This window comes from Entelurus aequoreus, linkage group LG16, assembly GCF_033978785.1.
Source record: "Entelurus aequoreus isolate RoL-2023_Sb linkage group LG16, RoL_Eaeq_v1.1, whole genome shotgun sequence".
Lineage (NCBI taxonomy): Eukaryota > Metazoa > Chordata > Actinopteri > Syngnathiformes > Syngnathidae > Entelurus > Entelurus aequoreus.
In genome coordinates, this window is record NC_084746.1 from 40263704 (window position 1) to 40275828 (window position 12125).

The 12125-nt window shown below is 38.4% G+C and overlaps 1 protein-coding gene across 6 annotated transcripts in view; it reads right to left on the reverse strand.

The window, feature by feature from the left end:
* Positions 1 to 1674: 1674 nt before the first annotated feature.
* Positions 1675 to 12125, reverse strand: part of fgf12a (fibroblast growth factor 12a) — a 105132-nt gene continuing 94681 nt past the window's right edge. For all 6 annotated transcript variants that reach the window (XM_062022839.1, XM_062022838.1, XM_062022841.1 and 3 more), the window contains 2 exons: positions 9698 to 9896; positions 1675 to 7941 (listed from right to left, as the gene is read on the reverse strand). In XM_062022839.1, the coding sequence (XP_061878823.1) occupies positions 7826 to 7941; positions 9698 to 9896 (315 nt within the window). In that variant the 3' untranslated portion in view covers positions 1675 to 7825. The remainder of the gene's footprint in view (positions 7942 to 9697; positions 9897 to 12125) is intronic.

Consider the following 12125-nt stretch of genomic DNA (forward strand, 5'->3'; position numbering starts at 1 on the left):
ATGTCATTTTGATAGTAGGCTAATATAGCTAATATAAACACTTAGATCATGTGTTGCCTTCATTATAACAATTATATAAGACTTATAAAGTCATTTTGATAGTAGGCTAATATGGCTAATAAAGACACTTACATCATGTGTTGTCTTCATTATAACACTTATATAAGACTTAAAGTAATTTTAATAGTAGGCTAATATAGCTAATATAAACACTTACATCATGTGTTTTCATTATAACGCTTATATAAGACTTTTAAAGTCATTTTGATAGTAGGCTAATATAGCTAATATAGACAGTTACATTATGTGTTGTCTTCATTACAACACTTATATTAGACTTAAAGTAATTTTGATAGTAGGCTAATATAGCTAATATAGACACTTACATCCTGTGTTTTCATTATAACGCTTATATAAGACTTTTAAAGTCATTTTCATAGTAGGCTAATATAGACACTTACATCAGGTGTTGCCGATTATAACACTTACATAAGACTTTTAAAGTAATTTTGAAAGTAGGCTAATATAGCTAATATAGACACTTACATCATGTGTTGCCTTAATTATAACACTTACATAAGACTTTTAAAGTAATTTTGAAAGTAGGCTAATATAGCTAATATAGACACTTACATCATGTGTTGCCTTAATTATAACACTTATATAAGACTTTTCAAGTCATTTTGATAGTAGGCTAATATAGCTAATATAAACACTTACATCATGTGTTGCCTTCATTATAACAATTATATAAGACATTTGAAGTCATTTTGATAGTAGGCTAATATAGACACTTGCATCATGTGTTGCCTTCATTATAACACTTATATAAGCTAGGAGCTAACATCCGCAGTGTTTTAGCTACTTCTAAATCACTAATCCTGGTCTCCATGGCAAGAAATCAAGTAAGTATGTTACAAGTAACATTATCACTGGAGGACGAGGAATAGCTAAACATGCTTCACTACACACCGTAGGAGGATACAATAGCTCACCGGCGTCACAATTTATACAAACGCCATGGGTGGATCTACACCTGACATCCACTGTAATGATACAACAGTGTATCTAGTCGATACTACTATGATTACATCGATATTTTTTATTATCACAAAATCTTTTTTCATTTTTAAAAATTCATATTATGTTTATAAAGTCAAGAAATACGTCCCTGGACACATGAGGACTTTGAATATGACCAATGTATGATCCTGGAACTACTTGGTATCGAATTGATACCTAAATGTGTGGTATCATCCAAAACTAATGTAAAGTATCAAACAAGAGAAGAATAAGTGATTATTACATTTTAACAGAAGTGTTGATAGAACATGTTAAAAGAGTAAGTAAGCAGATATTGACAGTAAATGAACAAGTAGATTAATAATACATTTTTACAATTTGTCCCTCATAATGTTGACAAAATAATAGGTAGATAAATGACACAATATGTTACTGCATACGCCAGCAGACTTATTAGGAGTCTTTGTTTGTTTACTTACTACTAAAAGACAAGTTATCTAGTATGTTTACTATTTTATTTAAGGACTAAATTACAATAATAAACATATGTTTAATGTACCCAAAGATTTTTTTGTTAAAATAAAGACAATAATGTAATTTTTGTGGTCCCCTTTATTTAGAAAAGTACCGAAATACATTTTGGTACCGGTACCTAAATACAACCCTAACTCATAGAGAATCTTAACACCTTCTATTGCACTGGCCAGCCTGCATTATGCACAAACAAGTAGAAGGTAAATAAATACTCTTCCTAAATGCACACGTGATCATTCATAGTGCGTGCTGGCGAGGACAAATACACGTGTGGAGGTGGGCGGACGGATGAGTGGGTGCACTACAGCCCCCACTGGAAGGATGTGTTTGCTTGCTGTATTCCTAGCGGGGTGCTCACGTGCATCAAATCAAATAAATATAGTACGTCCTCACATTACTTTCATGCAGCTGGCCCATATCTGGAAGACAACAAATGTATTCCCGCCAACTAAATGCACACATCAAAGAAGCCCCAGTTAGCTTGAATTGAGCAGAGGCCAATTATTTTTGAATGAATTGAATGAGAAAAGGGGTTTAGGTCCCAGGAGTGCAGGACAGACCGAGGCGTGGGACAAAAGACTGCATTGTGATCACACCTTGTTCACTACTTGTTGAAGAGCCGTGCACGCGTTGTTTATTTGCTGAGCTCCAATGCCAAACAATTTCCTTCAGAAAGTGCTGACAATGAAAGCAACAAACATCTTTTTGAACAAAGTCACTTGCAAACATGACTCCCAGAGGACAAAGTGGCGTCCTCTGCATGCAGCCATTGTGCAGGAGGGAAGACACGTCCTGAAAGTCAGCCTCCTCCTCCTCGGAAGGTCTGTTTCCATGACAACGGGAGAATTAAGGGCGAAGGCGCGCCGTCCCAAAATGACGCGACGTATTTAAGCGAGACTGTAAATCACTCCAGGGGTTGAACTGATAGGGAGTGGATTTGGTCAATGTGAGCCTCCTTAACGCTGATGGATGTGCTTGGTCAGCAGACTGACACTTAAACTCACCATCATCATTCACAACAAATCACTCAAACGGTGCTTTTTGCTCATTTTTATTCTTAAACAATCACTAACTTCATTCAGATGTTTCTTTATCAATGCATATTTTTTGTCATCTCACAATTCATAGTGCATATATGGGTGCGAAACATAAAAATAACTCATTCATACCACCTACAATATAAGCCTTTTTCAAACAAATCCTTGTAAATGTTTTATTTTTTCCACCCCGCAAATCCTCTCCTTCCACTGTTGAGTAATCCAATTAACATGCACTACTTTGACTCTGCACCAATAGAAACCTCTGTAGAAAAGATAGAATATTGCTTTACCACATTGAATACAATGCATGTACTATACGCTCCAGGTTACTGTGGAAGTGGAGTCAACATGAACCTTCCTACACATGTCGCCCACTGTGCTGCTTACAATGTCTTCTCACAAGAACCGAGTAGGAAACTCAAAGGGAAAGTAAGCACTCAAACTTCACTCAATTCCAGCTAAGTACAGTAGGAAGGGGATTCATTCATCACCGTTCACCTGACACATGAAACGTGACAAATGGAGGGTTGCACTAGCCACTTCTTAAAATGTGTTTTTATGCAAATATGACCAACGCGAGACTGCATTGCAAAATGAGCTAACCCCCCGCCCCTCTTCCTCTCACGCGAGATGTATAATCCCTTCCCTACTGTAAGTGTCATAACAGGATTGCTTTACAAAGCAGTAGTGGGTCCACACTGAAAGAAAATCCTCAATTTACGAGAGAAATCGGAATCCCTTTGTTTGGAGAATAAAGTAAATTAGAAAATAATAGAATCCAGCAATTATATTTTATTGGATTAAAACGGACAAGAAGAAAGGAATTCTAAAGTTAGAAGGATAAAGTTGTATTTTTATGAGGGGAAGGTTGGGCTATTTATAGTGACGAGAAAAAAATGTCTTCATATTAGTATTACGAGATTAAAGTGGTAAAAATAAGACATTACAATAAAAATGTTGAATACTTTGCGAATAGTCGTGAGAACAAATTGAGAAATATCTTTACTACGCACCAAACTATCAGAATAGAAACATAATGTTACTCAGTGAAAGTTGTAACGTAATTTTGTCAAACTACAGTCTTATCCGAATAAAGCTGTGATGAAAATAAACCTAATGTTCAAATATTAAGGTGTTACCAGATTCAAGTTTAAACAATACAAATTATTCTCAGTGCATAACAAAAATGTCAGTTTAGTCCAATTGTTGGCAGAATAAAGTCTCAGTATTAAGCATATATTGAAGTCATAATGTTACTACAAGAACTTATTGTTAGTCATTATGAATATCTTAATGTGAGCCCAATAAAATCGGAGTATTACAAGGTCAAAATGTAAATATTGCCAGAATGAAGTCATCATGTTACGAGAATCGAGTCTCATGAGTGAAACTGAATTGCAGTGTTGTGAGAATAAAGTCGCAATGTTACGATATTGCAGTTGTAAAGTAAAAACAATAAAGTTAGGAAAAAAAAGTTGGCATATTTTGAGAATAGTTGCAAAAAAAGGTAATAAAGTTGTGATGTTATGAGAACGATGTCGCGTTGTGTTGTGCATTACAGGGTCAAATGCCATTCAGCTGCTGACGCACAAGCTAGTTTACGGCTAATATTGTAGCACGGTGATGTGTTAGTACGCTACAAAAATAGTTCCTTGGTGTTCTCTCTTACAATAACAATGTCTCTACAGCCTGGTTATTATCAATCAATCAATCAAAGATTATTTATATAGCCCTAAATTGTCTCAAAGGGCTGCACAAGCCACAACGACATCCTCGGCTCAGATCCCACATCAGGGCAAGAAAAAACTCAACCCAATGGGATGACAATGAGAAACCTTGGAGGGGACCGCAGATGTGGGGACCCCCCCTCCCCCTGGGCGACCAATGCAATGGACGTCGAGTGGATCTAGATCATAGTGTAAGACTCCAGTCCATAGTGGATCTAGTTAACATTATGCAGGTTACACAACATCAATGAAGTATTATTGATGGTTTTTGTATTAATGTTTTAGAGGCAGAATGGATTCATGCCATCTAGAAGGAGATGATCATTACAAATTAGAATGCAAAAAAAAAACATGTTTTGTTTCTCATAAGGATTGCGAACGATAGGGGAAAATTCCAGTTCCCTTTAAAGGCCTACTTAAATGTGATTTTCTTATTCAAACGGGGATAGCAGGTCCATTCTATGTGTCATACTTGATCATTTCGCGATATTGCCATATTTTTGCTGAAAGGATTTAGTAGAGAACATCGACGATGAAGTTCGCAACTTTTGGTCGCTGATAAAAAAGCCTTGCCTGTAGCAGAAGTAGCAGACGATATGCACGTGACGTCACCGGTTGTGGAGCTCCTCACATCTGCACATTGTTTACAATCATGGCCACCAGCAGCGAGAGCGATTCGGACCGAGAAAGTGACAATTTCCCCATTAATTTGAGCGAGGATGAAAGATTCTTGGATGAGGAAAGTGAGAGTGAAGGACTAGAGGGCAGTGGGAGCGATTCAGATAGGGAAGATGCTGTGAGAGGCGCCGTGGCAGCCGTGGGCGTGGCAGGACCACTCGGCCAGGCCCAACCGCAACAAGGAATAGAGCCATACCGCTTTGAACCCGACGCTGACGGTGACGGTCAGGAGGACGCTGCTGATATTGATGCTGGAGTAGCACACGACATAAATCGCCTTCAGAATACAGAATGGTAAAATGTTATTTATTTATAGACTAGTTTTAGCTTGTGGCCTAGTCTTGCACTGTTACTGTTGCCCTTCGCAAGGGACCCTCTTCGAAACACGATCTTTCGAAATGATCGCTGGATAATACACTGTACTTTGTGTGTGTGGTCCAATCCAACCGTGTTCGCTTGACCTCTCTGTTCCATAGTAAAGCTTGACTGTCATATTTCGGGAATATAAACAATGAAACACCGGCTGTGTTTGTGTTGCCGCAGCCGGCCGCAATACACCGCTTCCCACCTACAGCTTTCTTCTTTGCTGTCTCCATTGTTCATTGAACAAATTGCAAAAGATTCACCAACACAGATGTCCAGAATACTGTGGAATTTTGCGATGAAAACAGACGACTTAATAGCTGGCCACCATGCTGTCCCAAAATGTCCTCTACAATCCGTGACGTCACGTTGCAGGCGTCATCATACCGAAACGTTTTCAGCAGGATATTTTGGCGCAAAATTTAAAATTGCACTTTAGTAAGCTAACCCGGCTGTATTGGCATGTGTTGCAATGTTAAGATTTCATCATTGATATATAAACTATCAGACTGCGTGGTCGGTAGTAGTGGGTTTCAGTAGGCCTTTAAATGTGAACATTATTCATTAACACTTTTTCATTCTGTAATGTGAGCTTTTTTTTCTTATCAGTGTGTCCCTGCTATCATTTTCATCAAAATATATAAATCCTTTGCATAAAATCCTACTAAATTCTTGAGCGATGGGCTCTACACTGCACAACAACATCCTAGTCATGCATCGATCATGCTCCACTACCAACGAGTCTGACTTTGACTCCACCCAGAAGAGCCATTGTTGTGTGATGGCTACTAGACACATCTTTACATGTGCTGCTTTAAAGGATGGAATACGCTTCTTGACTTAGACCACCTCATTGGAGTTTTGGGAATAGGTTGTATCCGGTCACGTGACTTTGGAAGTAAACAAAGTGGTGGGCCAACAAACCAACATGGCTACTGTGCAGCCAACAGAGTGCAAACTATTTGAATACGCAAAGGGACTAGATCTTACCACTAAAAGCAAATACAAGCAAAAAAAATCGAGCTACGCAATGGAACCAACAAAAGGTTTGTCAAGTGATCTCAAGGATTATCTGTTGTGCGCGTTCCCAGACATGTCGAACTAACTGGTGCTCCAGACGTCACGACAAAACAGATACAAACTTGGAAAAGAATGGAGGTCTGAGTCAAGGAAATTGGTATCAAGACTCTCCCGGATTAGGTCATTCCTGATTTAAGTTGGCGTCTACTGCCATGTTTGTTGTTGTTGTTGTTGCACGCGCCGTTTACGAGTTTTCCCACATCTTTATCAAAACATAAGTATAAATCTCAATGTTGCATATGTGCTGACAGATTAATTTATGATTTGGTAACAACTTAACTCTTTTAGGTTTTGCTGACATTTGCTTTACGAAACACTCGTAGCAAAAAAGCGTTTGAAGAACTCTGAAACAAGATAAAATACAAACAATCTCACTTAAATGGGAAATACTAACCGTACTTCAAACACACCTTTAAGGAAGTGATCACTGCAAACTCGTGTGTTCTTCCCACTCCATCTGCTCCCTTTTGTCCTTTTCGTGCCTAAAACATCGCAAGCATGGGGCAGTTTTCTTGGAGAAAGGCAAAATGCTGGCTGGCCCATCACTACATATTTCATGACGTGTTCTGCATTGTTACACCAGTTCACTCTCTGCCAAAACAAGTTCACCGCCACAGTTCATTGGTCACAAGGCCAGGAAAGCGTTTTTGAACAATAAAATCACATTTTTGTTACCTAATGGAAGTATATTCTGCATGTTGGTTCCTTGCCTGGACATTCAACTCTCACCTTAGCAGCGTATTGAATACTTCATTCATGTTGGAAACCTGCTAGTAATACAAGCTAAAGACATACCCGGTTATCATATTGCTTCTGACGCCGGCCTCATCCTGTCACTAACAGCACACACCTGAGAAGATCCATTTGAAGCTCTCCCACTAGCCAAGTACATTCCTGTGGGATCCATGAGGAAACTAAAAAATAACCAAACCTGTCATTTAGTCCCACGCAGAAAAAAGACACGATGGTTAGTTTGACAGCACGATGGCGTGCGTTATTAGCTGCAAACGTAACATGTTCAAAATAATCCACATATCAACACGTATTAAAGCTTTGTTTTCACAGCATCAAATGGAAATGACAATTATTTGTGTGAAGACAGACAAGCTCCATTTCCTTGTGTCACAGCTTTTTCTCTTTTTTGCATAAAATATTAGTCAAGTCCTGATTGAAAATGTTGATATAGATATATATTTTCTCTGCTTTCATATTATTTCTCCTAAAAGTTTTCACAGGCAAGATTGTTTTGTCTCAAGTGTACCATAGTAGCTCCTCGGTCGTCACGACGACGCCTCTATTTCTGAGAGGAAGCGAACTTCTGAGGGGGCAGGAAGTGAGTGTCAGGCCACGCCCCTCCGTTGAAGCCCCTCCCTTCCGCTGCTATGTGGACTCCTGCTGGACGGCTTTACCTCCGTTCATGGTGGGCGTCCCTGAGCTCTTCCTGGAGCGGTGCTTGTCCTCGATCTCGTGCAGCGACGGCTCTCGGTACATACAAACTGACGGGGATGAGATGATGAAGGGATGATGTGCCGAGATGAGAAGGTTAGTCAACGAGGGAGACAAAATTTGGACAGAAAGTAAGGGAAGAGTTGAGGAAAAGGTGAAGGGTAGATGGCAGCGTGAGGAGGAGGAAATAAGGGAATGAAAAGACGAGTGGATGACAATGAGAGGATGAGGTGAATGTGTATGAGAATAGGACGACAAGCGCATGAGGTGGAGATGAAGAAATTATGAGGAAGGAATAAGATGAACACATTACATTAGATTTGAAGACAGGCAAGATGAGATGAGGGACACCATGAATGTGGAGGAGACCATAAGGGAATGAGGAGAAGATGAGACAATTAGAAAGATGAGTACATGAAGATGAGATACAGTAATGAGAAGAGGAAATTAAAAAGAGGACGAGGAAGATGAGCGCATGATAAGATGAGGACCATGATGGATACAGGTAGGAGGATGAAGTTGAGTAAATGGCAAAAAAAAGGGAATGTGAACCAAACATAGGAAAGATGTGGAGATGAATGAATGAGGTTGGTATGAAGGGACAGAAGGAAATGAGCAAATGGCAATGAGAGGATGAGAATACAAAGTTGTGGTGATGAGGGGAATGGGGAGTAGAAGATGAGGGTTGGTGAGACGGACAGAAGAGATGAGCACATGGGAAGGAATGATGAGATCACAAAATGAAAGGATGATGGCATGATAATGAGATGTGTAGACAACATGACAGCATGAGAAGAAAAGTAAGACAACAAGAGGTCAATAATGGATGAGGACGGGAGGAAGTAGATGAAGAAGGAGAGTATGATAACAACAGAAAGGAGTACATGAGAATGAGATTAATGAATGAGAATGAGGTGGATCAATGGCAAGGAGAAGATGGGGAGATGGCAAGGAGGGGAAAGTAAAAAGGAACAAAAAGATGAGGTGGAGATGAGGAAATGACAAGGGGGGGGACAAGTGGACGGAAAGACACAAGCAAATAAGGGGAAGAGGACAAGATGATGAAGGCATGAGAGTATGATCATGATGATGGACAGAGGAGAAGACGAGGACATGAGAGTATGATCATGATGATGGACAGAGGAGAAGACGAGGACATGAGAGTATGATCATGATGATGGACAGAGGAGAAGACGAGCACATGAGAAGGATGGCAGAATTGTTATATGAGAAAACGAGGTGAAGATGAGGAAATGATAATGGCATGATGAGAAGATGAACAGAAAGATGAGGAGAAGATGATGGGGGATAAAAGTGTGTAAAGACAAGGTCACGTTAGGAAGTAGTTCACCACATCAAACTAGAATACAAATAATAACAAATGTACACATGTTGACATGATAAAATATGACATGTATTTGTAAATATCATTATCAATCTGTCTTCAGGACAAACAGTAGTTTGATTTTGTCTTACACCTCTTTATCTCTTTCTACACAACTAAATTCCACTTGCAGCAACACAGTATGATAAAAAAGTAACACAGTATGATAAAAAAAAGTAATACAGTATGATAAAAAAGCTGCTGTGGATGATAATCAATGCTAGTAAATGTGCAACAATTTTCTTTGATATTTGTTGACGTTTTACTCCTCTATTTGGTGTGTGGAAGCCCACAGAGAACAATAGTCTGAGACAGTCTATTGCTCCTGCACTTGTATTATTGATGAGACAATGAAAAACATGAATTAGGACGTGCTTGATAGAACCTCTACACTCAAACACAATTGGAACCAGTTGTGTTACCTTCAATGGGCCTGGGTACAAAGTGTGACGAGGGCTTGGTCTTCTTGACCCGGTTGCCTTTCATGACTTGGCCCTCCTTGGTGAGGCCCAGGAACCAGGCTCGGCCCGACTCCTGCTGCCGGTACACAGTGGACGAGTAGATCACGTAGTAGTTCTCGAAAACCGACTCCTTGAACTTGCACTCGGGCGTGAACATTTCCTGTGAGAGAGTATGGCAGACATGACAAGTCAACATGAGTTAACAAGTGGAAAAAAAACATCCACAACATTTATTTATTTGCCTCTTTGCTCAAAATTGTCTCTGTCCACTTGCATGTGAACATTACCAAGGTCAGTGAACACACCACATGTGTCCTTGGGAACAGAGTGATGCTCTTATTAGCATAACGGGGAACAATGGCCACACTTCACTATCAAAGCCAAGCAGGGAGACAAGGAGGAGGTGGAGAGGAGCGATGGAAAGACGTAATAGTGACGGTGTTGTCGGTTTGTTACATGACTGTCATGAGGGAATAATCAGCTGTGTTATGGATGTGCTGCCTCTCTTCGTGTATTTATTCATTTCATCCACTTCTACTCCATCTTCCTGCTCTACTACTGAGTCCCAATCCATTCCAACATCTTGTGTGTGCTAACCAAAAATTAATGTGGAGTTTGAGTAATGGGATGAGTCTCAATTACGCCTTGGTGAAGGTTGAGTTTCACCTTCTCCTGGGAGCTTCTGCCCCATCCTGTAGTCCATCACTACACTGTTCGTCTCACAATACTTTCATTCACTCTTCATTATCTCCTCAATCAATCAGAGTTTACTTATACAGCCCTTAATCACTAGTGTCTCAAAGGGCTGCACAAGCCACAACCACATCAGGGCAAGACAAAACTCAACCCAATGGGAAGAAGGAGAAACCCTGGTCGGGACCCCCTGGGTGACCGGTGCAATGGATGCTGAATGGATACAGTTAATAAGGTGAGAGTCCACTCCATAGTGGGGGATCCTCTCGGATGTAGACAAGTCATCCATTGATGCATAAAGAGTGGTCCAGCCCGGGTCCAGACTTCATAATGTGAGAGTCCAGTCCTCAACTCCACATGGTGACAGAACCCTTTTTAAGGTATCACTATAAAGCAACCCTCCAGTGTACATAAAACTTGAGCCCACGCTTCTTCAAAATATCACATTAAAAAGGAAAACTATAACCTATACAATTCAGTTGAAAACGGCAAAAGAGTTGATGCATAATAGTGTAGACCAGGGGTGAGTGCGGCTCAGGGGACATTTGCAGCCTGCAACACAATCTAAAAATATAGTTACTAAAACTTTTTTTAAAAAAACATACATACATAAAAACGTACTCACATACATACATATATACACATACATACATATACAAACACACATATATACACATACATATACACACACACATATATACACATACATATACACACACACATATATACACATACACATACACACACACAAATATATATATATATATAATTTTTTTTGTTTTGATAGCCCTAATATACAGTATACTATAGTCATACAGTATATACGACTTGTTCAGGGTGTATCCCGCCTACCGCCCGAATGCAGCTGAGATAGGCTCCAGCACCCCCCGCGACCCCAAAAGGGACAAGCGGTGGAAAATGGATAGATACATAAAAAAACGGGTAACTAATGTGATTGATCACAGAAAATATTGCAATATTCATGTATGTATGAAGATTAATCACTCAATTCATTTTGACTATACATATATATATGTATATATATATATATATATATATATATATATATATATATATATATATATATATATATATATATATATATATATATATATATATATACATATATATATATACATACATTTATACAAATATATTTACATACTTTGTATGTATATATACATACATACAGTATGTATCCATCCATCCATTTTCTACCGCTTGTCCCTTTTGGGGTCAACATATAAACACAAATATCTACATATACACACACACACATATACACACATACTGTATATCCATATATGTAAACATATAAATATATACACATATATTTACAAATACACACATATATAAATGTATATATATGCATATATATGTATATACATACAGTACATGCATATATATATACATAAATATATACACACATCACATATATACACTTATACACACACACACACATGTATATATACGTTTGTAGACACACACATGTATATGTACATATATACATATACAGACACACACACACACATATATATATATATATATATATATATATATATATATATATATATATATATATATATATATATATATATATATATATATATATATATATATATATATATATAAATATATATATATATATATATATATATATATAAATATATATATATATATATATATATATATATAT